Source organism: Salvelinus fontinalis, chromosome 14 (assembly GCF_029448725.1).
Source record: "Salvelinus fontinalis isolate EN_2023a chromosome 14, ASM2944872v1, whole genome shotgun sequence".
Lineage (NCBI taxonomy): Eukaryota > Metazoa > Chordata > Actinopteri > Salmoniformes > Salmonidae > Salvelinus > Salvelinus fontinalis.
The window spans coordinates 44,068,168-44,095,004 of NC_074678.1; the positions used below are offsets into that span (position 1 = coordinate 44,068,168).

The window sequence follows — 26,837 nt, forward strand, 5'->3', positions numbered from 1 at the left end:
GCACCTGTTTACATCAAGGGCTCTGGTTGCATTCTGTTCTCCTCTCATGCAAACAAACACCATGTGCCGACGTCACAGTCATCTGTGTATTCCTGCCAAGCAGCAAAGGAGAAGGAAGTGGAATGTCAATGTACAGGCTTGACGTCGGCACATGGTGTTTGATTGCATGACCGGCTATACACTTAAGAGTTTTAAATAGCACTGTATCCGCTCAAAAATCATTACTCGGTAACCCCATTGTTGATAAACAGTAGATACTCACCCCTAGCTGTACTATAGCCATGTTATCTACATTGTGCACCTAGTTTCAGTCCCGGCACGGTCTTCTTACCCCATTAATAGTAACCCAGGGGACGTGTGTTTTGGCCGGACTGAGAGCTTTGGTCTTCAGGGCGTTCTCGTGCATCAGTTTGAAGCCGAGCTTTCCCTTCACACAGGACGTGACTTTCAGGACCAAGCTTTGTCATCGCTTTTCAACTTGGTTCTGCAAATTGTACAAGGTGAGTTGCAGGGGGGTTACTGGTCCTTGTTTGTTTAATATTAATTACATTTAAAGTTGTAAACTGTGATCAACAGGTACTTGGTCATGTGCTGAGCAAAAATGTAATGACCACCCATATTTGTCCACAGGGAGGTAAGCCCCCTTCCTGTAAATGCCATGCACGTCCACTCATATCAGTGCATTCGTAACAAACTAACTATTCCGAATCGTCTACTCGATTCGATCAAAAAAATCTTAACTTCGTGGTCTTATTTTCATGGACAAATGCAAGACGCTTCGCCTCTTCCTCTCCGTTTTTACTAATGCGACTTGGTGCATCTAATGGTAACGTCTTCGATGGGTATAACGCCGAGAGCCGCTTTGGAGTTGACAGCTCCAACGAAGTTACAGTTCTGACATGGTTTAATTTAAATAAACGGTCTGCTATGCAGTTGTCGGTTAACGCTGAGCCGACACATGCAGCGTTTACGGTGAATGATCTCTGCACACGCAGGAACACTACCTTTAAAAGCTGCATTGCCAATAATATCCCGCGTTCAAATTGACATGTAGTATATTAACATGTAGAATAATATTTGAATTAAAGATTAGGCCGGGATTCAATAAAACATAAATTAACTAATTGTGCACAGACAGATTTAAGAATATGCACAAAAATGATACATTTTATAGGCATACAGGTTTCCATATTTATTGGCATTTTCACTTTGAACAACTTGAACTCCAGAAACTTTGGGCTTTAAAAATGATAATCAAACTCTCTAAACAAATATTGGAGCGGTAGATGTATACATTTTGAAAGGTATACTTGATTTTTTTAGGCTCCAGAAAAATGTATTGAAAGCTAGAATCCTTAATTGAAACAACAAAGTAACTAACTAAATAAATAAATAAAAAGGAATGGGCCTGGAGAAATGTACCCACACTCTAATTCATAGACTGAGCTATGGAAGCAAGGGACTGACCCTCCATGATATCAAAATTATAGTTTGAACCATGTTTTGAGGCTATACAGTGTTTGTTTACATTTACATTGTTTACAAACATTGGAGTAAAACAAGCTTATATTTGAGGTTCTGATGGGTATATATTAGTCCAAAAATGCAAGTCACAACTACGGATTCTATCGTCAAGATCTCTTTTTACAGTACTTACATTTTGACAGACACAAATATACTACGAATAAATATCTGACTTGGAACAACATTGAGGATGAAAAGACGGACATAGAACAAAAGTACAACGGTAATGGCATACCATCGTGTGTCACTGTTTCAGAGCAAAGCAATAAAGGGACCAAGGGAACAAATGATCATCATTCTAACGTCTCCGCCAACACGTTTAACACTGAATGGCACTGATTTATGTACGTTTTACCCTCAATACAGTTGAGCTCCTCCCCATCACAAGGTTCTTATTTCAGCTGTTATCTTATTCATGACCAAACAGCTGAGTGAATGGAATACTGTCAAAATACAGTATGTATGAATACTAATGTAATCTTCTCCTGCCTTACCAGGAAAAGAGTAAGGGGGAATATTTTTTAGTGTTAGTTCCCAGGCAAGTTTACCAAGCTGGAGCTGTTGAACTTTTTTGGAAGTACTGTTCATTTCAAATTTCACTGTCCTATCGCTTTAAAATGGGAGGTATTCTTATCACAGGAGGTTGGTGGCACCTTAATTGGGGAGGACGGGCTCGTGATAATGGCTGGAGCGGAATAAGTGGAATGGTATCAAATATATGGTTTCCATATGGTTTCCATCATTCTATTCGCTCTGTTCCAGCCAGCATTATGAGCCGTCCTCTCCACAGCAGCCTCCACTGATTCTTCTCTATGTACTGTACCAGTCAAAAGTTAAAACACCTACTCATTCAAGGGTGTTTCTTTATTTTTACTATTTTCTACAGTGTAGAATAATAGTGAAGACAAACTATTAACACATATGGAATCATGTAGCAACCTGGAATACATTTCAATTAACAGGTGTGCCTTGTTAAATGTTAATTTGTGTAATTTCTTTCCTTCTTAATGCGTTTGTGCCAATCAGTTGTGTTGTGACAAGGTAGGGGTTGTATACAGAAGATAGCCCTATTTGGTAAAAGACCAAGTCCATATTATGTCAAGAACAGCTCAAATAAGCAAAGAGAAAGGACAGTCCATCATTACTTTAAGACATGAATCCGGAAAATGTCAAGAACTTTGTTAGTTTCTTCAAGTGCAGTTGCAAAAGCCATCAAGCGCTATGATAAAACTAGCTCTCATGAGGACCTCAACAGGAAAGGAAAACCCAGAGTTACCTCTGCTGCAGAGGATAAGTTAATTAGAGTTAACTGCACCTCAGATGGCAGCCCAAGTAAATGCTTCACAGTGTTCAAGTAACAGACACATCTCAACATCAACTGTTCAGAGGAGACTGCGTGAATCAGGCCTTCATGGTCAAATTTCTGCAAAGAAACCACTACTAAAGGACACCAATAATAAGAAGAGACTTACTTGGGCCAAGAAACACGAGCAATGGACATTAGACCAGTGGAAATATGTCCTTTGGTCTGATGAGTCCAAATTTGAGATTTTTGATTCCAACTGCCGTGTCTTTGTAAAGACACAGAGTAGGTGAACAGAAGATCTCCGCATGTGTGGTACCCAAGGTGAAGCATGGAGGAGGTGGTACGTTGGTGCTTTGCTGGTGACACTGTCTGTGATTTATTTAGAATTGAAGGCACACTTAACCAGCATGGCTACCACAGCATTCTGCAGCAATGCGCCAACCCATCTGGTTTGGGCTTAGTGGGACTATCATTTGTTTTTCAACAGGACAATGACCCAAAACACACATCCAGGCTGTGTAAGGGCTATTTGACCAAGGAGTGCTGCATCAGATGACCTGGCATCCACAATCACCAGACCTCAACCCAATTTGAGGTTTGGGATGAGTTGGACCGCAGAGTGAAGGAAAAGCAGCCAACAAGTGCTCAGAATATACAGTTGAAGTCAGAAGTTTACATACACTTAGGTTGGAGTCATTAAAACTCGTTTTTCAACCACTCCACAAATTTATTTTTAACAAACTATAGTTTTGTCAAGTTGGTTAGGACATCTACTTTGTGCATGACACAAGTCATTTTTCCAACAATTGTTTACAGACAGATTATTTCACTTATAATTCACTGTATCACAATTCCAGTGGGTCAGAAGTTTACATACACTAAGTTGACTGTGCCTTTAAACAGCTTGGAAAATTCCAGAAAATTATGTAATGGCTTTTGAAGCTTCTGATATGCTAATTGACATTATTTGAGTAATGATTAATGTGCACTGTCCCTGTAAAAATAAAATAAACTCAAACTCAATTGGAGGTGTACCTGTGGATGTATTTCAAGGCCTACCTTCAAACTCAGTGCCTCTTTGCTTGACATCATGGGAAAATCAAAAGAAATCAGCCAAGACCTAAGAAAAAAACACCAACCAAATCGTGAAGCACGGAGGTGGCAGCATCATGTTGTGGGGGTGCTTTGCTGCAGGAGGGACTGGTGCACTTCACAAAATAGATGGCATCATGAGGAAGCAAAAGTATGTGGATATATTGAAGCAACTTCTCAAGACATCAGTCAGGAAGTTAAAGCTTGGTCACAAATTGGTCTTTTCCAAATGTACAATGACCCCAAGCATACTTCCAAAGTTGTGGCAAAATGGCTTAAGAACAACAAAGTCATGGTATTGGAGTGGCCATCACAAAACACTGACCTCAATCTCATAGCAAATTTGTGTCCAGAACTGAAAACGCGTGTGCGAGAAAGGAGGCCAACAAACCTGACTCAGTTACACCAGCTCTGTCAGGAGGAATTGGCCAAAATTCACCCAATTTATTGTGGGAAGCTTGTGGAAGGCTACCTGAAACATTTAACCCAAGTTAAGCAATTGAGCGTGTGTAAACTTCTGACCCACTGGGAATGTGATGAAAGAAATAAAAGCTGAAATAAATCATTCTCTCTGCTATTATTCTGACATTTCACATTCTTAAAATAAAGTGGTGAACCCAACTGACCTAAGACAGGGAATTTTTACAAGGATTAAATGTCAAGAATTGTGACAAACTGAGTTTAAATGTATTTGGCTAAGGCGTATGTAACCCTCCGACTTCAACTGTATATGTAGGAACTCCAAGACTGTTGGAAAAGCATTCCTCATGAAGCTGTTTGAGAGAATGCCAAGAGTGTACAAAGCTGTCAAAGGCAAAGCTTAGCTACTTTGAAGAATCTAAAATATATTTTTTAGTTACTACATGATTCCATGTGTTCATAGATTTGCCGTCTTCGCTATTATTCTAAAATGTAAAAAATAGTAAAAGTAAAGAAAAACCCTTGAATGAGAAGGTGTACTGTACATCGGGGGTATAAGTATATTCTCCAGCGTCTTACAATTCCTGTCGGTCCTTCCCTGTTGCATACTTGTTAAAAGTTGTACAGTATTGGTGGAAAATGGATGTTTCAGTGTTTTGCTGTAGTCAATTGGCATTCGCATACTGTAGATAAAAGCTGTATCCCTGTGAAGAGCAGAACATTGATCAACTTGACAAAATTGAATGTAGCATTTAAGTCGAAGCATTACATCCAACGTATTAAGGTGCAACATTTCCCATTCAAAAAATTAGCATAAGTCTAACAATTGATAAAATAACATGAATACAATCAACAGTTCAGAGAGAACATTGTGTTAAACATTTCATAACGACTTAGGCTGGCAGATGCGTTGGTTCAAATTCCAAACACTTGTGGCACAATTTTCCCTATAAACTTGTTTCCCTCAAGAACAAATTAAACAAGACATTAGGGGCTTATTCAGGCAAATGGGAAGTTATCAAATGTCAATACAGACATGATTTTCTGTTGTGTATTACAGGGAATCATATCAACTCTGTTCACTACATTTCTATCTGCATCTTTCAAAGCATCGCACCCTACTGGACAAAACCCCTTATTAGTCTACTCTACGGCCCTGTCCAGAAACAACCCATAGCCCCTAAACCCTAGACACTTGTGGAGATCTGACAGGATTTCATAGGTTTAAGCTACAGTATATGAGAATTTAACCACAATTTAACCACTCTGATAGGTTAGGTGGAATGTTTACCACATTTATTACACCTATCCAGTCCTCTCAGATCTACACAACCTTCAGTAAGCTGTCCAGTCGAATCATGGTTTGGCTCAAGCGCTTCAGAACTGAATTCATTTACAACAGAGATTGTAAAGTGCTACTGGATGGTGGAGGCACCCTGATAACTATGCTTACAAAGCACAGAGACAATCAGACATAGTGAGGACATCCCAAATATATAAAAGAAAACAGAACCATTTCATATCATATTTAAAAATGTGACACAAACGTAAAACATGATCCCATAAAAACAAATACAATTTTACAAATCTGAGTGTAGGTGGTGTTTGTCTAGATATAAAACAACCCAATCAACCACAGTACTTCAGGACATTTTTAAATGCTTGACTTGTATACAGTGGGGTCTGAAATGATTGACACCCTTGATAAAGAATAGCAATACTGACTGTGTAAAATAAATAATGAAAATACTGAGCTATATTGTGTGCTAAAAAAAAGGACTTTTTTTTTCACCTAAAAGGTAGGGGTCAGAATTATTGACACCCCTAAAGATTCTTATAAATTAGTCTGTATCAAGGGTGTCAATAACTTCAGACCCCCACTGTATATAATTATACTGGTACTGTTTGTTTCATCCTACATACTTAACTTGCTTTAGTTCTCAAACTCAAACTTTTAATTTAGATCAATAGAGGGCGCCAGACACATGTCAATCAGTTATGTCTTTTTGCATAACTTGAACCTCTTGAAGTTCTAAGAAACGTTTGTCGTCAGCGACAACTCGAAACAGGCAGTCTAGGTTAAGGGGTAACCAAGAAGTCTGTGCTACATTAAAATCATTTCTCTCTCCATACCCTGAGGTTTAAGTCACAATTATCTCACTATTCAGGTACATACTGGATTTGGTTAAACTTATCATTCACAGAACTCTCAGAAACTAAATAAAATATACTAGTTTATGCTTACTGAATTCAAACAAATATAATCCCCCTAATTGTATGGTGCAACAGTTCTAAGACCCTGTAAATTGATCACAATCCTTACAATATTCTATTGAATAGATCTATATTCCATCATTTTGAGGAAGACATTTTCTCAGTAGAATTCCTTGCTCCATCAGGAGACGTTGGTGAGACTGGTTAGCCATGTAATTAGTTCTACCTTTGATCAGCTAGACATATACAGCAGTCTGTTTCTGACACTTTACCCCTAGAATCAACTACAGAAAGCAGGACTAAAAAGTCCCATCTGGCACAAAGGAGAAAAAAAGAGGATATAACGATACTTCTTGTTCTACAAGATTAAACGAAAGTGGTCAGTGTAAAGGTGTCTTCAGTGTAAAGGGACTGTTGTCATTACATACTGTTGTTAAAAAGCCCACCTTGCACGTCCAATTGCTGCTGGGACCCACAAACCAAGGCAGGGACTGAATGAGGTGCTGGGTGGGCTAGGGTTGGTGTTACGTGCCAAGCCGTAGGTACGCTACACTATTGCCTTCCTGACCCAGTTCTCTGTCCCTATCGTCTCTGTCGTCCCCGTCCAGCCCGGGGCTCAACGTCCTGAGATGGCCGGGGCTCCTAACTGACATGGTGGTCAGACTGAAGGCCCGGCCAGGGTGAGGGGAGGGGGGCCGGTGTCTGGTGCTGCTGCTGGGCTCTGGGGATTGAGACAGGGCCGGGGTCTTCCTAGAGGTCTCTCCCCCCTGTGACATCTCCTCCTCAGGTGGGCTCTCCAGGTCTGACTCGACGTCGCCCTCGTCCTCCTCCTCCTCCAGGGTGAGTTCAAACTGGAACTTGTCCCCTGTGGAGGTGCAGCAACCCCCCGCCATGGCCTCCAGGGCCCCTGGCCCCCCGTCAAGGTCCATGTCCTCGAGGGTGGGTGAGGGGCTGCGCTGGATCATACTCTGGTACCACTCCCGGTTGTCCTCCAGCGTGTCCAGAATGTCCTGTGCGTCAGGGTGGACCAGGTCAGCCCACGTCTCCCACAGAGGGTGGACAATGTAGTCTATGAATCCCACCTGCAGGGGGGAGTAAATATGAGAGATGTAAATGCACAAAGACCCATACTTGTGAACTTTTGCTAAGACCATTGGTTTAAACCATTGGTCTCAAACGGCTAGTTGCTAGCTTTTCTCATAAACCATGCTGGCAAAATTTGCCACAATGCGATATCCAGTAACAGAATTCTTATCAGCCAATTAAAATTGTCTACGTAGTTGGATCTGATCCCAATACTTTCTCACTAAAGTATCCATTGAACTTTGAGCCAACTGTCTTAGCGAACTGTGCCCCCAATCAGTCATAATGGTTTGGAAAAAATACAACCAGTTGACAAGACCTCCATCTTCGATTTATTTTTACGATGGATGTAGCTAAAAATATAAACGTATAATCCCCGTAAAAGCACATGGATGTGTATGAAACGGTAAGCAAAAACGTAGAATTTGGTCATATATGCAGAAATGTGCCTTACTGCCTTTCGAATTTTGTGGAACATCAATAGCTTAGCCATGGAAGCATCATGCAAAATAAATTGGAACACTCCACTTAACCAAGCAGTTGGATGGTTTAACAATCTCCCTCTGGTGACCATGTTGACCTGTTTAACAAATGCAATTGGATGGTGGCTATACCCTTTAAGGTTGATTCCTTATTTAGTTTCCAGATCGAATTATCTGCTCAGCTGGCCGTCCCCAGCATCGTGGCAAATTTTGCCAGGTTGGCCAATGAGAAAAACTAGCAGCTAGAAATGTAAGACCAATGATTTAAACCAATGGTTTTAGCAAAAGTTCACGAGTATGGCCCCACACTGTTTTGATGGGTTCAAACAGACAGTATGACAATAACTTGTAAGCAACTGGGTCTGTTAAGCAGTGCCAAAGATCTGCGGGTGGGTTTGCAGATTTGCATGAATGAGAGAGCCTGCGTGCACACTACTTGTATGCTATGCACATGCGCTGTACAGTACCTGGGTCTTCTCGACAGAGGCATTGTGTTTGTCACACATAGGGCTGATCTCCATGCCCTTGTCCCTCTCCCTGTCCCCCTGGGTGAAGAACTCCATCATGATGCGGTCCGTCCACTGGCGGTAGACGTCCAGTGGCTTGGTGGGGTTACTCAGGTCAGCACAGTGAACCATGTTCTGCAGGACCTTGAAACAAGCACAAAGGACGTTAATCTATTGCTTTGATCTTTTCAGAATATTTTTTAAATTACATATACACTACTGGTCAAAAGTTTTAGAACACCTACATTGTAGAATAATAGTGAAGACAACAAAATTGTGAAATAACACATATGGAATCATGTAGTAACCAAAAAAGTGTTTTATATTTGAGATTCTTCAAATAGCCACCCTTTGCCTTGATGAGGCACACTCTTGGCATTCTCTTTGCACACTCTTGGCATTCTCTCAACCAGCTTCATGAGGTAATCACCTTGAATGCAATTAACAGGTGTGTCTTGTTAAAAGTTAATTTGTCAAATTTCTTTCCTTAATACGTTTGAGCCAATTGGTTGTTGTGAAAAGGTAGGGGGGAATACAGAAGATAGCCCTATTTGGTAAAAGACCAAGTCCATATTATGGCAAGAACCGCTCAAATAAGCAAAGAGAAACGACAACCCATCATTACTTTAAGGAGGTGGTGTTATGATGTGGGGGTGCTTTGCAGGTGACACTCTGTGATTTATTTAGAATTCAAGGCACACTTAACCAGCATGGCTACAACAGCATTCTGCAACGATACGCCATTCCAGCTGGTTTGGGCTTAGTGGGACTTGTTTTTTCCCCAACAGGACAATGGCCCAACCCACATCCAGGCTGTATAAGGGTTATTTTACCAAGAAGAAGAGCGATGGAGTGCTGCAACAGATGACCTGGCATCCACAATCACCTGACCTCAACCCAATTGAGGTGGTTTGGGATGAGTCGGACCGCAGAGTGAAGAAAAAGCACCCAACAAGTGCTCAGCATATGTGGGAACTCCTTCAAGACTGTTGGAAAAGTATTACAGGTGAAGATGGTTGAGAGAATGATAAGAGTGTACAAAGCTGTCATCAAGGCAAAGGGTGGCTATTTGAAGAATCTCAAATATATATTGATTTGTTTAACACTTTTTTGGTTACTCCCTGATTCCATATGTGTTGTTTCATAGCTTTGATGTCTTCACTATTATTCTACAATGTAGAAATTAGTAAAAAGAAAGAAAAACCCTTGAATGAGTAGGTGTTCTAAAACTTTTGACCTGTACTCTATATTTTGTCAATTCTATTTCAGGTATTTATGTAGAAACCTACATTTACATGACACTATGTCTTGACTTACACTTTATATAAAAGTATGTGGATACCCCTTCAAATTAGTGGATTCGTCTATTTCAGCCACACCTGTTGCTGACAGGCATATAAAATCGAGCACAGCCATGCAATCTCTATAGACAAACATTGGCAGTAGAATGGCCTTACTGAAGAGCTCAATGACTTTCAACGTGGCACCATTATAGGATGCCACCGTAACAAGTCAGTTAGTCAAATTTCTGCTCGACCTGCACCGGTCACTGTAAGTGTTGTTATTGTGGAGTGGAGACGTCTAGGAGCAACAATGGCTCAGCCGCAAAGTGGTAGGCAACACAACCTCACTGAACGGGACAGCCAGGGGCTGTCTCTTGAAGCAACGTCAGCACAAGAACTGTTCGTCGGGAGCTTCATGAAATGGGTTTCCATTGCCGAGCAGCCGCACAGAAGCCTAAGTTCACCATGTGCAATGCCAAGCGTCGGCTGGAGTGGTGTAAAGCTCGCCGCCATTGGACTTTGGAGCAGTGGAAACGCGTTCTCTGGAGTGATGACTCACACGTCAACATCTGGCACGCTACCTGCCCGAAAAGAAGTGTAAGCCTTCATCGTTGGCGTTTCTACAGAAGTGTTTGGTGATAGACTAGGAATGCCTTGAAGATCGACCAGTCAATCGTGATTGACCGGTTATCAAACTCAGCAAAAAAAAAAACGTCTCTTTTTCAGGACCCTGTCATTCAAAGATAATTCGTAAAAATCCAAATAACTTCACAGATCTTTATTGTAAAGGCTTTAAACACTGCTTACCATGCTTGTTCAATGAACCATAAACAATGAATGAACATGCACCTGTGGAACGGTAGTTAAGACACTAACAGCTTTAAGGCAATTAAGGTCACAGTTATGAAAACTTAGGACACTAAAGAGGCCTTTCTACTGACCCTGAAAAACACCAAAAGAAAGATGCCCAGGGTCCCTTTAAATCTGCGTGAACGTGCCTTAGGCATGCTGCATGGAGGCATGAGGACTGCAGATGTGGCCAGGGCAATAAATTGCAATGTCCGTACTGTGAGATGCCTAAGACAGCGCTACAGGGAGACAGGGCAGACAGCTGATCATCCTCGCAGTGGCAGACCATGTGTAACAACACCTGCACAGGATCAGTACATCTGAACATCACACCTGCGGGACAGTTACAGGATGGCAACAACAACTGCCCGAGTTACACCAGGAACGCACAATCCTTCCATCAGTGCTCGGACAGTTCGCAATAGGCTGAGAGAGGCTGGACTGAGGGCTTGTAGGTCTGTTGTAAAGCAGGTCCTCACCAGACATCACAGGCAACAACGTCGCCTATGGGCACAAACCCACCGTCGCTGGACTAGACAGGACTGTCGGTTTTGTCTCACCAGGGGTGATGGTCGGATTCGCGTTTATCGTCGAAGGAATGAGCGTTACACCGAGGCCTGTACCCCGGAGCGGGATGGATTTGGAGGTGGAGGGTCCGTCATGGTCTGGGGGCGGTGTGTCACAGCATCATCGGACTGAGCTTGTTGTCATTGCAGGCAATCTCAATGCTGTGCGTTACAGGGAAGACATCCTCCTTCCTGCAGACTCATCTTGACATGACCCTCCAGCATGACAATGCCACCAGCCATACTGCTCGTTCTGTGCGTGATTTCCTGCAAGACAGGAATGTCAGTGTTCTGCCATGGCCAGCGATAAACCCGGATCTCAATCCCATTGAACACGTCTGGGACCTGTTGGATCGGAGGGTGAGGGCTAGGGCCATTCCCCCCAGAAATGTCCGGGAACTTGCAGGTGCCTTGGTGGTAGAGTGGGGTAACATCTCACAGCAAGAACTGGCAAATCTGGTGCAGTCCATGAGGAGGAGATGCATTGCAGTACTTAATGCAGCTGGTGGCCACACCAGATACTGACTGTTACTTTGGATTTTGACACCCCCTTTGTTCAGGGACACATTCCATTTCTGTTAGTCACATGTCTGTGGAACTTGTCTCAGTTGTTGAATCTTGTTATGTTCATACAAATATTTACACATGTTAAGTTTGCTGAAAATAAACGCAGTTGATTTTTTTGTTGAGTTTATAACATGGTCTGAGAATAACAATGTTGGCAGGCCAGGCATATAGCCAATATGCTGTGATAATGTATTAGACCTACCGCACAAACCTCATTCCTACAAAACTGTAGGTTAATGTTACATTTTTTAAGTCATGCGAAAGTGAACTTGACTCAGATCAGTGGTCACCAACCTTTTCTAAGTGATTGATAGTTGGTATTCAGCAGTCTTAAAAGTATGCCTTATTTACTTTGAAGAACTACTAAAATTGTGATTTTGTCAGACAGCATAGGCAGCAGTTCTATATATATTATTTGATGACGTTGAATGAAATATTACATTCATCAAATAAAACAAATGTAATATATGCAACAACTGAAATATTTTATTAAAGTAACATGAATAAATTATGGTTAATAAATGCTAAGTAGCAATGGGAGCCACTACCATCATGGGACTTTTATAAATTGTTTTATTCTGTGTTGTTGCAGCATTCAGCCCACATAAAGCATCGCGCAATTAATAAAAAAATAAAAACCGAAATTCAAAAAACTTGGTTATATTTTAATAATCTAACCAAAACCGAACCGACCTCAAAAAGCAAAAATTGCTCAGCACTAGTCAGGGGCGGACTTAGTGATTTGGAGGCTCCATGCAGAGGCCAGTCTGAGGCACCCCCATGTCTATTCAAGAAAATCATGGCTACTGAACGAAGAGCTGTTTGGAGCCGGCTCATTTAGGTGAACGGAGCAGAATGAAAAGCCTAACTGAAAACACCTAACTGAAAACGCTAACTGAAATGTTCTTCACTAGTAAAGGTTTTGTATCACACATACTGTAGAACAGGGGTGGTCAATCATTTTGTCTCGAGCCACATCGGGTTTTCAGAATTCAACAGCACAAATCTTTTCCCAGACAGATTTCTTAGTCAAAAACAACATTTGCAGGCCATAAAAGGGCAGTTATTTTAAAACAGGCTTATACAGTAGGTCCTTTATAATTTCAACATACTTTCTATCTCGTTTTAGGGATGCACTGATGTGGAAATTCTGGGGCCAATAACTATATGTGATATTTTCGTTGGAATATCGAGCAATAATTAACTGATAAATATTTTTTTACATTTTATGGCCTTTTTTTGTGCCCTTTTTCGTGGTATCCAATTGGTAGTTACAGTCTTGTCTCATCGCTGCAACTCCAGTATGGACTCGGTAGAGGCGAAGGTCGAGAGCCGTGCGTCCTCCGAAACACAACCCAACCAAGCCGCACTACTTCTTGACACAATGCCCACTTAACCCAGAAGCACCAGAGGAAACATTGTACACCTGGCGACCATGTCAGTGTGCACTGCGACCCACCACAGGAGTCACTAGTGCACGATGGGACAAGGACATCCCTGCCGGCCAAACCCTTCCCTAACCCGGACGACGCTGGGCCAATTGTGCGCCTCCCCATGGGTTTCCCGGTCGGCTGCGACAGAGCCTGGACTTGAACCCAGAATGGCACCGCTAGCACTGCGCTGCAGTGTCTTAGACCACTGCACCACTCGGGAAGCCTACATTTGATGGCCTTTTTAACCATTCTAGCACATATACAAACTGCAACCAACTTTCAGAAAATATGTCAAATGACTTGAATATGGGAAAGGTGTGCATTTGTATTTACATAACAAATGAGTGAAATGCATCGGAAAGGTATGCTAATAGATGTTCGGGAAAATATAATCATGGTAATAATGTGTGTAGAAAAAAAGATATGCATTGTTTTCAATTGTGGTTTTCTCACAGTCCCTTCTAATGTGTCCTTCCAGCTTAATGAGTTTCGTAGAGGGAAATAGAAAGTCTTAGCTTTCAGGAAAGGGGTCATAATAGCTAATAGACCCAAGTGTTCAAAAGTTAAGATAACAGAGAAATTATGTATTATTAAACAAAATGATGCCAAGTTCACAAGAACCCTAATGATATGAGGCCCCGGGCAATTGCCTGAGTTGCCTAATGGTAAATCCGCCACTGCCCGTGGCATCTACTAATCTAGGAATGACCTCTGACCTGGATGCGGTCTGAGTAGTTGTCCAGCAGCAGCACTCCCAGACTGGTCACCTTCTTGGTCTCCACCATGGTCTTCAGGTCAGCCAGGAAGTTCATGTGCTTGGACATGTCAGTGGCCAACACCTGCAGAGGACAATACCCATTCATCACACTTACGCATGGTCCTGCCCACATCCAGGGTTGTGTTGTGGGTTTGATTCCCACATGGGCCACATGCTGAATATACCCTGAGTGTACAAAACATTAGGAACACCTTATTGAGTTGCAGCCCCTTTTGGCCTCAGAACAGCCTCAATTTGTCGGGGCATCAAATCAAATCAATTTTTTTTGTCACATACACATGGTTAGCAGATGTCAATGCGAGTGTAGCGAAATGCTTGTGCTTCTAGTTCCGACCGTGCAGTAATATCTAACAAGTAATCTAACCTAACAATTTCACAACAACTACCTTATACACACAAGTGTAAAGGAATGAATAAGAATATGTACATAAAAATATTAGAATGAGTGATGGCCGAACGGCATAGGCAAGATGCAGTAGATGGTATAGAGTACAGTATATACATATGAGATGAGTAATGTAGGGTATGTAAACATTATATAAAGTGGCATTGTTTTAAGTGGCTAATGATACATTTATTACATCAATTTTCCATTATTAAAGTGGCTAGACTTGAGTCAGTATGTTGGCAGCAGCCACTCAATGTTAGTGATGGCTGTTTAACAGTCTGATGGCCTTGAGATAGAAGCTGTTTTTCAGTCTCTCGGTCCCCGCTTTGATGCACCTGTACTGACCTCGCCTTCTGGATGATAGCGGGGTGAACAGGCAGTTGCTCGGGTGGTTGTTGTCCTTGATGATCTTTTTGGCCTTCCTGTGACATTGGGTGGTGTAGGTGTCCTGGAGGGCAGGTAGTTTGCCCCCGGTGATGCATTGTGCAGACCTCACTACCCTCTGGAGAGCCTTACGGTTATGGGCGGAGCAGTTGCCGTACCAGGCGGTGATACAGCCTGACAGGATGCTCTTGATTGTGCATCTGTAAAAGTTTGAGTGTTTTTGGTGACAAGCCAAATTTCTTCAGCCTCCTGAGGTTGAAGAGGCGCTGCTGCGCCTTCTTCACCACGCTGTCTGTGTGGGCGGACCATTTCAGTTTGTCCGTGATGTGTACGCCGAGGAACTTAAAACTTTCCACCCTCTCCACTACTGTCCCGTCGATGTGGATAGGGGGCTGCTCCCTCAAGTGAGTGTGGGGTTATTTTCCTGACACCACACTCCGAGGGCCCTCACCTCCTCCCTGTAGGCCGTCTCGTCGTTGTTGGTAATCAAGCCTACCACTGTAGTGTCATCTGCAAACTTGATGATTGAGTTGGAGGCGTGCATGGCCACGCAGTCGTGGGTGAACAGGGAGTACAGGAGAGGGCTGAGAACGCACCCTTGTGGGGCCCCAGTGTTGAGGATCAGCGGGGTGGAGATGTTGTTACCTACCCTCACCACCTGGACGGCCCGTCAGGAAGTCCAGGACCCAGTTGCACAGGGTGGGGTCGAGACCCAAGGTCTCGTGCTTAATGACGAGTTTGGAGGGTACTATGGTGTTAAATGCTGAGCTGTAGTCGATGAACAGCATTCTTACATAGGTATTCCTCTTGTTCAGATGGGTTCGGGCAGTGTGCAGTGTGATTGCGATTGCGTCATCTGTGGACCTATTGGGGCGGTAAGCAAATTGGAGTGGGTCTAGGGTGTCGGGTAGGGTGGAGGTGATATGGTCCTTGACTAGTCTCTCAAAGCACTTCATGATGACGGAAGTGAGTGCTACGGGGCGGTAGTCATTTAGCTCAGTTACCTTAGCTTTCTTGGGAACAGGAACAATGGTGGCCCTCTTGAAGCATGTGGGAACAGCAGACTGGGATAAGGATTGATTGAATATGTCCGTAAACACACCAGCCAGCTGGTCTGCGCATGGACTCTACAAGGTGTCGAAAGCGTTTCCGAAGGGTTGACTCCAATGCTTCTCACAGTTGTGCCAAGTTAGCCAAATGTCCTTTGGGTGATGGACCATTTTTGAGGCACACGGCAAACTGTTCAGCATGAAAAACCCAGCAGCATTGCAGTTCTTGACGCACTCAAACCGGTGCACCTACTACCATACCCCGTTCAAAAGCACTTAAATATTTTGTCTTGTCCATTCACCCTCTGACTGGCATACACAATCCATGTCTCAAGGCTTAATGATCCTTCTTTAACCTGTCTCCTCCTCTTCATCTATACTGATTGAAGTGGATTTAACAGGTGACATCAATAAGGGATCATAGCTTTCACCTTGATTCACCTGGTCAGTCAATGTCATGGAACGAGTAAGTTCCTAATGTTTTGTGTGTGTTAAATGTACCGTTAAGTGACTTTGGGGAAAAGGTTTTGCTAAATGGCCATGTTATTATGATGTTAGCTAATTCCTTATCATGTTTAACTATGATAACGGGGAGTAGTGTAGATATAATGTTATTTATAACTGATTACAAATCATTCAGTCAGTGTCTCACCATGTCGATGACCATCTTCCTGAGGGACTGTCCCTGTTTCTTGCTGAGGCTCTGGAAGATGTCACAGTTGTCCTCCTGCAGCAGCTTGAAGCCCACGGCCAGGTGGTGGTTCTCCAGGACCGAGGCGTCGTTGTACATCAGAGCCAGCTCAGAGTCTACAGTAGGAACACCCACACCGTTAGTAAAGCAACAACAATTCCAAGGCGCTCCTGTATTCAGTGATGTAACGCCTTACAGATGCTATAATGTAGTATTCACAGTAGTAGATCCAAGACACATTTTGCTCCTTTATATCTAATCAGTGAGATTGCTAGTGAGGGATGGAACTGACTTGTGTTGATGAGGAACTGGTTGGACACTCCGGGATGATCCACGTCGTGTATGGCACTGCTAAACAGAGCAGCCATGATCTCCAGGTCAGTGAAGACAGCCTGAAAACAATCAACACACACTTTTGTGTTACTACTACTGTTAAATGTCTGTTAAGTGCCTAGTTAAATAAAGGTTAAAAAAAACAAGTGTTACTAAGAATTAACACTTAACGTGGGGATATCTTTTTTTTAACCTTAAAACTTAAAACTATTAAAACCATGAACAAATGCCTTCTCCCTCAATATGCATTGATAAAGTTAATGAAATCCAAAGCCATGCACAGGGCAAGTCAACTAACTGGATTAGAATATAGAATATAGCTGAACATCATTCTGTAATCTTCCTCATAATGGAGCGTCCCATACCTCCAGGGCAGGGGTGGAGAGGAGGATGTGAGTGGACTGTACCACGTCGGCAGCATGGATGTTGTTGTGGTAGGCCACGTCGGTGTGGTAGTGGTCCTCCAGGGTCATCATGAAGGTGACGAAGGTGTCGGCTGGGATCTTAAAGTTCTTCAGCAGCTCTCGCTCCTGAGTTTGGGGAGCAACAGAAACCAGGCTCACAGAAGAGTAAACCAAATACGTAAGGAAAATACGGCTAAAGTATTGCAGCGAATTCGGGGTAGCCAAGACCGGGACTCAAACAATACACTAAGAGATTCAAACGCCTCGGTGAGAATGCTAGAAAATGCTACAAAGTAATGGGAGACTCATACCTGGAAAATGGAGTACATCACCACCGTCAAAGGCCGATTCCCAGAGTATTCAGCTATCTTGAAAATATCTAGACCCCATCTGTTGATGTCTTCAAATTCCTAGAACGACAACACAACATTCAGTGAGAAAAAGTCTGGTATGGCAAAAATATTTTATTTTTTTAACTTTTTTAACATGCATAGCAAAATACATGAAAATGGCACAAATAGTCTGACTTTTTCCAATTGCAATCCTCCAGAGGGCAGATGATGTGACAAGTGATAATGCGTTATAAGATGTCACTGACGGCAGTAGATGATAACTGAATTACATAAATAACATTAAAGGTCAGGTCAAGCAATAAGCATTAAAGTACTGTAACTTATCCATTCTTCACTGTAACATGGGGTAAACAAACTCAGTAGCTACGCAATATCACTCATACATTACAGTATTGACAGATCATAAAACAGTGCCTTCATGTACCACAATCCTATGGTCATAATGAGAGGGGTGAACCCATTGTACAAATCATTTATTGCCGTTTTTCTAAATAAAGGTCCTGTGGCCAGTGGCTTTTATACCACCATGTTTACTATTGTAAGCCCTCCAGTCATAAAAACGCTAAAATGTTTTAGTGATGGAATGAAGAGATTCATAGAGTATTTGTAGCATGTCTGACGTGTGAAAGCACGTAATGGTCTCTACCACTCAGCCACACGCACCTACACTGACGTTCTTCACATTCACACATACCGACGTACTCATGCTCACACAATCCCTACTGACACCTCGCACACGCACTCATTACCATGCACACACCACATATGCTGCTGCCAAAATGGATTGATTAATTATAGTGATTCGTATTACCATTCGATGCTGCTATTTTGTTTATTACCATTATTATTATTACCATTGGTATTTATCCTGCTAACAGCGACTTTACATGTACATTCCTTCCTCATTCGCTCCAGTACCCCTGCACATTGAAATAACGCTACTGGCACTGCACTGACATGTATACAAGACCTGTACAGTATGTAACTGTTTCTTTATAACTATAGTTAAGCAATTCACTGTACTGTTTTACACCTGATGTATCTTGTGCATGTGGCAATAAAACTTGAGACGTAATGTGTTTTTCTTCACATATAGTAATACGGTCACTAAGCAGACGTTTTTATCCAAAGGTCTGTCATCCCCGCGGGAAACAAACCATTAAGCTGCCAACACCATGCTCTAACCCACTGAGCTTGGAGTGTGTTTGTGCCCGTCTGTGTAAGTGTGTGTGTGCTTGGCACCCACCGTTGCCAGTAGACTCTCATGGAGGGTGGTGACCCCAAAGCGTGGGATCTGGGTAGGGGCGAGGCTGGGGCTGAGAGCAGGTTTCTTCACCGCAACAATCTGGGACATGGGCCTCTTCTTCTTGTCCTTGTCTTTAAGAGACCCAGACATAATCTCCACATCTTGCTGCTTTTCTACAAACACAGAGAGACAAACAGAGAGAGAGACACACAGAGAGAGAGAGATTTCTTTCAACCAATATAGGGGGACACAGTTGATGATTGTTAATATTAATAACTATAGCTAATCTAATCTTTTTCCATCACAAATCAGGTGAGAAATCAATTAGACTTGGACTAGGAATACGGCTTCGACCGATAACTCTGCAGCAAATGTAATCTCTCAACCAAAAATGATTCCTGGTAGTCAGACAGTGACAAATATAACAAGCTCTATTTTCATGTCCTCCGACCATAGCACCGCCTGGAGTTTGATAAATGGCATTGGCACTTGGATTGGAACCGGTGCTATGGTCAGACGACATGAAAATAGAGTTCTTGTGGTGTGGAGTTGCTTAACAAGACGACATTGAATGTTCCTGAGTGGCCTAGTTACAGTTTTGACTTAAATCGGCTTGATAATCTATGGCAAGACATGAAATGGCTATCTAGTAATGATCAACAACAAACTTGACAGAGCTTGAAGAATTTTTTAGAGAATGCAAGAATGCAAATATTTTACAATCCAGGTGTGCAAAGCTCTTAGAGACTTATCCAGAAAGGCTCTTAGAGACTTATCCAGAAAGACTCACAGCTGTAATCGCTGCCAAAGGTGATTTCAACATGTATTGACTCAGGGGTGTGAATACTTGATTTCTGTATTTTATTTTCAATACATTTGCAAACATTTCTAAAAACACATTTTCACTTTGTCATTATTAGGCATTGTGTGTAGATGGGTGAGAAGAAAACCTATTTAATCTATTTTGAATTCAGGCTGTAAAAACAAAATATGGAATAAGTCAAGAGGTATGAATACTTTCTGTAGGCACTGTATAACAAAACATTATACAGAACTATAAACGTTGGTAAGCATCCACAACAGCGGGCCGTTTATCGTTGATTGTTCTGCAGTAGCCTACACCTGTCAATCAACTGATCAACGGCTGTAGGCCTATTAATAATGTGGTAACACAGACCATTCAGTGTGTGTTCATTGTCATAGTGACAACTGCAAATTGTCCTTCAATGTAAATGTAAAGAAAAATAATATAGAAACTCGTATTTAAATGTAGCAATTTAACGACAAATGCTGTTTTGCCTATGTATCTTTTACATCATGTTATTGCTTGCCTCGTTGCTTAAGTGATTGGAAGTGATTTCCATTTTTCGAATGGTTGTCAATTCGTTTGAATCTTCTTTTTCACTGTGCTCATCTCTCTGTATATCCTGTGCAATCCATCAGTGCAATAATGTTATCATCACTGGCCAAAGATCACACCAACGCGCACTCCTAAAATTTCCACAAAAGTTAATTTGGCCTAGACCTGTTTTACATTGAGCAATCAGCAGCCCTGCTTCTCTCCACACAAAAAAAGGCTACTAGGCATAGTATAAAATACCTTGAATATCTTAAGCTTTTCCTGGTATTTCAAGAGAAGAGGAATAGCGGAGAGGCTTGCCTCCATATAGCCAATTGCACACGGGAACGGCTGGAAGAGAAAGAGGCTAGAGTTGTGTAGCCGAAGTAAGAAGCTAAATATTAGCTAGATCGCCCTTCATTAGCTAAATACTAGGGCTATACATATTTACCTGTCAAAGTGAAAGAAAAAAAGGTTGACAGATTATAAAATGGCAGATCAGTGTGTTCATCCAGACTGCGCTTTGCAGTCCCCGGGCACGCAAAACTCCACTATTGATTAGTCCTACGTTTGTTTAGACAATAACAGTTTCTACCTAGGCTACAACACAGTGCAACGTGGACTTTTTTTATTGTCATCAATTGAGTAAACAATTATTGTCTAGGGCTGTAAACTGCAGCTATGTAGGCTAATTTGAATAACCGCTCAAACGTTCTGTTTTTAATGCTTCATGTTGAAATAACTGCATCCAGCCTAGGCCTGATTTTGCAACCATTTGGATCAGTTATGGATCTATTCTCTACAGTTTACAAGGTCCAGAAAGGTACATTAGCAGACTAATTATTTAAGCTAATGTAGTCTAGCTTTTCCTGGGACTCCAAGAGCTAAAGAAGAATAGCTGCCTGTAGCTGAAAGGATGAAGAATGAAGACAGACTACAGAAATGTAGCCTAAATGAATTAGCTAAATATTAGGCTTAATATTACAGTGAATAGCCTTTACCCAATGATTTTACACAGTGAAAGTAAAAAAAAAAAAAATCAGATAATGAAATGACAAGTAGCCTGGGATAGGCTATTGTGTGCTCCCTAGGCTGCGCTCCCAGTCTGGCTTGGACAAGAAAATTATCATACGTAGGCTATATCAACACAATGCAATAATGCATTTAATTCGATTTTTTTCTAGTGAGTAAATCATTCTAGGCTAGGCTGTTAACGGCATTGAATATGTCATTTCAATAACCGTTTTGAATGCATGTTTCATTACGAAATAATAATAATCTAGCCTAGTCTTTTACAGTTTACAAGGTCCAGAAAGGCACATTAGCAGGCCAGTCATAGTGCGTATTTTGTCAGGATGTATCGTGCGTTAACATACACTATCTGAAAATATGTCCTTCTCATACTGATATGCAAGTTTGTTGTGGATCATCATTCTCCCAATTCGTCCTATATCAGGCAAGTTTACGGTGCGTTCTGCCTTCTCGCCACGCGCTCCAGGAACCAATAATGCTTCTAGAGAACAACTTTTTGATTGGTTGTTAATGTTTTATCGTTGGGGGGACAGGAGTGGAGGGGGTATTCACTCAGACAATTATCCAAACGATAGCTATTGGTATCCTTCTCCACTCTTTTTGTAGTTATCGTTTAGTGTGAAAGCTCCTGTTCACTTGAATTAGAGTTGTATTTGATTTGTATTTATTTAGAATGTTTTTATTACACAAAAAGATAGCAATTTTTCCATTCACTATAATGGGGGATCCTGTCTTCTGCTAACAATGCCTGCAGTACCGCGGTCGGTCTTGAACTTCTGTGGCTGCAATGAGAGGGGGCAGTTGTTCTGCCACATTATTTTTTCCCCAAAGTGAAAACAGCGCCCCCCCCTATTGACAAGAAGTTTTAAAGCGTGCGTTCTGCTAACAATGCCTGCAGAATAACTGGTGACTTTACGAACACCCCATTGAATATGACCGTATCAGTAAACGTCAGCAAAAAAACGTAATTAAATTGTTGCCAGCAGCATGGTTACAGCCACCAACGCTCTAGACAATATGAAAACAGCTTAACCACCTCTACTAGGACGAGTAAAATGGTCAGAGTGAGGTGTTTTCTCATTTGTGTCTAGAAGTAGCTAGCACCTAGCCAACTTTAGCCAGTTAGCGTAGGTGTTTGACTGCCATTGTAAGGTCCGAACGCTCGGATCAATAAGCTCTGAATTTACGAACGCCCTGGGCGTCCTCTGGCACTCCAAAGGGAATTTACGATCATACACGTCCTGACGCAAAAGCCAGTCTAATAATATTATGGTCTCCATGGCAATGCCACACAATGTGTCCAGGAATGCCATTCTGACATGCTAATAGGCTAGCAGACGTGACTGACTAAATATGCATATTTATGTACTCCTATGCAGGGGAACAACTTTCATTATAAATGAGAATACAGTTGAAGTCGGAAGTTTACATACACATAAGTAATTTTTCCAACAATTTGTTTACAGACCGATTATTTCACTGTATCACAATTCCGGTGGGTCAGAAGTTTACATACACTTAGTTGACTGTGCCTTTAAACAGCTTGGAAAATTCCAGAAAATTATGGCATGGCTTTAGAAGCTTCTGATAGGCTAATTGACATAATTTGATTCAATTGGAGGTGTACCTGTGGATGTATTTCAAGGCCTACCTTCAAACTCAGTGCCTCTGCTTGACATCATGGGAAAATCAAAAGAAATCAGCCAAGACCTCAGAGAAAAAATTGTACACATCCACAAGTCTGGTTCATCCTTGGGTGCAAACGCCTGAAGATACCATGTTCATCTGTACAAACAATAGTACGCAAGTATAAACACCATGCGACCACGCAGCCGCCATACCGCTCAGGAAGGAGACGCTTTCTATCTCCTAGACATGAACGTACTTTGGTGTAAAAAGTGCAAATCAATCCTAGAACAACAACAGCAAAGGATCTTGTAGAGATGCTGGAGGAAACAGGTACAAAAGTATCCTATATTGACATAACCTGAAAGGCCGCTCAGCAAGGAAGAAGCCACTGCTTCAAAGCCGCCATAAAAAAGCCAGACTACGGTTTGCAACTGCACATGGGGACAAAGATCGTACTTTATGGAGAAATGTCCTCTGGTCTGATAAAACAAAAATAGGACCTTTTGGGCATAATGACCATCGTTATGTTTGGAGGAAAAAGGGGGAGGCTTGCAAGCCAAAGAACACCATCCCAACCGTGAAGCACGGGGGTGGCACCATCATGTTGTGGGGGTGCTTTGCTGCAGGAGGGACTGGTGCACTTCACAAAATAGATGGCATCATGAGGAGGACAATTATGTGGATATATTGAAGCAACATCTCAATACATCAGTCAGGAAGTTAAAATCTTGGTCGCAAATGGGTCTTCCAAATGGACAATGACCCCAAGTATTCTTCCAAAGTTGTGGCAAAATGGCTTAAGGACAACAAAGTCAAGGTTTTGGAGTGGCCATCGCAAAGCCCTGACCTCAAGCCTATAGAACATTTGTGGGCAGAACTGAAAAATAGTGTGAGCGCAAGGAGGCCTACAAACCTAACTCAGTTACACCAGCTCCGTCAGGAGTAATGTGCTAAAATTCACACAACTTTATTGTGGGAAGCTGGTGGAAGGCTACCTGAAATGTTTGACCCAATTTAAACAATTTAAAGGCAATGCTACCAAATACTAATTGAGTGTATGTAAACTTCTGACATTTCACATTCTTAAAATAAAGTGGTGATCCTAACTGATCACAGGGAATTTTTACTTATATTAAATGTCAGGAATTGTGAAACACTGAGTTTAAATGTATTTGGCTAAGATATATGTAAACTTCCGACTTCAACTGTATAATATGTTTCTAAACACCTCTACATTAATGTGGACGCTATGGATAACCCTGAATGAATTGTGAATAATGATGAGTGAGAAAGTTAGACGTACAAATATCATAACCCCCAAGACATGCTAACATCTAACCATTACAATAACAGGGGGTTAGCATTTTTCGGGGGGTATGATATTTGTGCAGTAGCATCCACATTCATGTAAAAGTGTTTAGAAACATATTATATATTCTTATTTACAATAAGTGACCACAAAATGACCCCAAAAGGGTCATATTAGATTGTGTAGAAATGCAGGAAATGAGCTTGAAATGCCCCCCAAAATTCTGAGGGAGGACCCCCAAACCCCACACCAGGGTATGTCCCCCCCACCTCTAAAACCAAAGTTGCACCTCTGCGCCTATGTAACCAAACACTGCACGTCGTGCAACCTATGTTCATCCTCTGAATATGTTGGCCTTTTCAGTACTCCAACACATTATATACTGTACAGTACATTCGGAAAATGTTCATACCCCTTCCCCTTTCCCACATTTTGTTACTTTACATCTTAATTCTAAAATGGATAAAACAACATTTTAAACTCAATCTACACACAATACCCCATAATGACAGAGCAAAAACTGTTAAAAATAATATTAATTGCAAATGTATTAAAAATAAAAAACAGAAATACCTTATTTACATAAGTATTCAGATCCTTTGCTATGAGACTTGAAATTGAGCTCAAGTGCATCCTGTTTCCATTGATCATCCTTGATGTTTCTACAACTTGATTGGAGTCCACCTGTTGTAAATTAAACTGGTTGGACATGATTTGGAAAGGCACACACCTGTCCATATAAGGTCCCACAGCTGACAGTGCATGTCAAAGCAAAAACCAAGCCATGAGGTCAAAGGAATTGTCTGTAGAACTCTGAGACTGTGTCGAGGCACAGATCTGGGGAAGGGTACCAAAACATTTCTGCAGCATTGAAGGTCCCCAAGAACACAGTGGCCTCCAACATTCTTAAATGTAAGAAGTTTGGAACCACTAAGACTCTTCCTAGAGATGGCCGCCCGGCCAAACTGAGCAATTGGGGGGAGAAGGCCCTTGGTCAGGGAAGTAACCAAGAACCCGATGGTCACTCTGACAGAGCTCTAGAGTTCCTCTGTGGAGATGGGAGAAACTTCCAGAAGTACAACCTTCTCTGCAGCACTACACCAATCAGGCCTTTATGGTAGTGGTCAGACAGAAGCCACTCCTCAGTAAAAGGCACATAACAGCCAATAGTTTGCCAAAAGCACCAAAAGGACTCTCAGACAATGAGAAAAAAGATTCTCTGATCTGATGAAACCAAGATTGAACTCTTTGGCCTGAATGCCAAGCGTCAAGTCTGGAGGAAACCTGGCAGCATCCCTACAGTGAAGCATGGTGGTGGCAGCATAATGCTGTGGGGATATTTAGCAGCGGCAGGGACTGGGAGACTAGTCAGGATCGAGGGAAAGATGAACATAGCAAATTACAGAGAGATCCTTGGTGAAAACCTGCTCCAGAGCACTCAAGACCTCAGACTGGGGCGAAGGTTCACCTTCCAACAGGACCCTAATCACACAGCCAAGACAACGCAGTAGTGGCTTTGGGACAAGTCTCTGAATGTCCTTGAGTGGCCCAGACAGTGCCCGGACTTGAACCCGATCTAACGTCTCTGGAGAGACCTGAAAATCTCCGTGCAGCGACGCTCCCCATCCAACCTGACAGAGCTTGAGAGGATCTACATAGAAGAATGGGATAAACTCCCATAATACAGCTGTGGCAAGCTTGTCGCATCATACCCAAGAAGACTCAAGGCTGTAATCGCTGCGAAAGGTGCTTCAACAAATTACTGAGTAAAGGGTCTGAATACTTAAGGGTGCCTGCTATCTCTATCTAGAGTGGCACAGCAGTCTAAGGCACTGCATCTCAGTGCAAGTGGCGTCACTACAGTCCCTGGTTCGAATCCAGACTCATCAGTACCAGAATCCATATTTCATCAACGTACAATTATATGCATACTTTCATAATTTCACCCTGATACGTTTTTCTTAAGTATTTGCATGAATGTGAGATGAAATGTCATTATGTCGTGCTATCATTTGTTCTCTCTTTGTTCCCTCTCTCTCTTCCCTCATCACAGGTGACGAACTGCACCTGTGACCAGTGGGAATGGTATATAGTGGAGTGCTATGGGGTGGGGCTTCAAGTCTCCTGGTTCAAGACCTGGGAGAACATGAGTGAAGGTGTCTCTGTGAGGAGGCCTTCTTATTGCCACCCGTACCATGTGTTTGTTATTTTCAGCCTGAGGGCCATGTATTTGTAATAAATATCCCTTAACTTTGCATCAGACAACATGATCCTGCGATTCCTTTCATAGATACAGCCTGTCCGTGAGCATTTTCTATGAATACCCTCTTCATAATGCATTCTAAGTGCATTTCTAATACCTTACGAGCTATGCATAATAATGCACAACTCATGAACATCTTTGACTACATTTATAGAGCATTATGACCAAGGCTGTATAACGCCTTATAAAGCAAATAAATATTGTATTATGTAACAGAATTTGAGCAGGATGAATGCTTTACATCAATTCCTATTTGTCAGTAGAGTCAAAATAAATACCTTGCGTGGCCATTTTAATGCATGTTCAGGAGCCAT

At 42.1% G+C, this 26,837-nt stretch overlaps 1 protein-coding gene and 1 long non-coding RNA gene across 6 annotated transcripts in view; one reads left to right on the forward strand and one right to left on the reverse strand.

The window, feature by feature from the left end:
* The first annotated feature begins 108 nt into the window (after positions 1 to 108).
* Positions 109 to 26,525, forward strand: LOC129810945 (uncharacterized). Its single transcript, XR_008752818.1, has 2 exons — positions 109 to 500; positions 26,314 to 26,525. It is a non-coding gene; the product is annotated as an uncharacterized LOC129810945 (long non-coding RNA).
* Positions 1,180 to 26,837, reverse strand: part of LOC129810942 (cAMP-specific 3',5'-cyclic phosphodiesterase 4D-like) — a 121,887-nt gene continuing 96,229 nt past the window's right edge. For all 5 annotated transcript variants that reach the window (XM_055861962.1, XM_055861961.1, XM_055861965.1 and 2 more), the window contains 8 exons: positions 18,952 to 19,124; positions 17,664 to 17,762; positions 17,314 to 17,478; positions 16,908 to 17,007; positions 16,577 to 16,731; positions 14,042 to 14,164; positions 8,589 to 8,771; positions 1,180 to 7,638 (listed from right to left, as the gene is read on the reverse strand). In XM_055861962.1, coding sequence (XP_055717937.1) covers positions 7,081 to 7,638; positions 8,589 to 8,771; positions 14,042 to 14,164; positions 16,577 to 16,731; positions 16,908 to 17,007; positions 17,314 to 17,478; positions 17,664 to 17,762; positions 18,952 to 19,124 — 1,556 coding nt within the window. In that variant the 3' untranslated portion in view covers positions 1,180 to 7,080. The remainder of the gene's footprint in view (positions 7,639 to 8,588; positions 8,772 to 14,041; positions 14,165 to 16,576; positions 16,732 to 16,907; positions 17,008 to 17,313; positions 17,479 to 17,663; positions 17,763 to 18,951; positions 19,125 to 26,837) is intronic.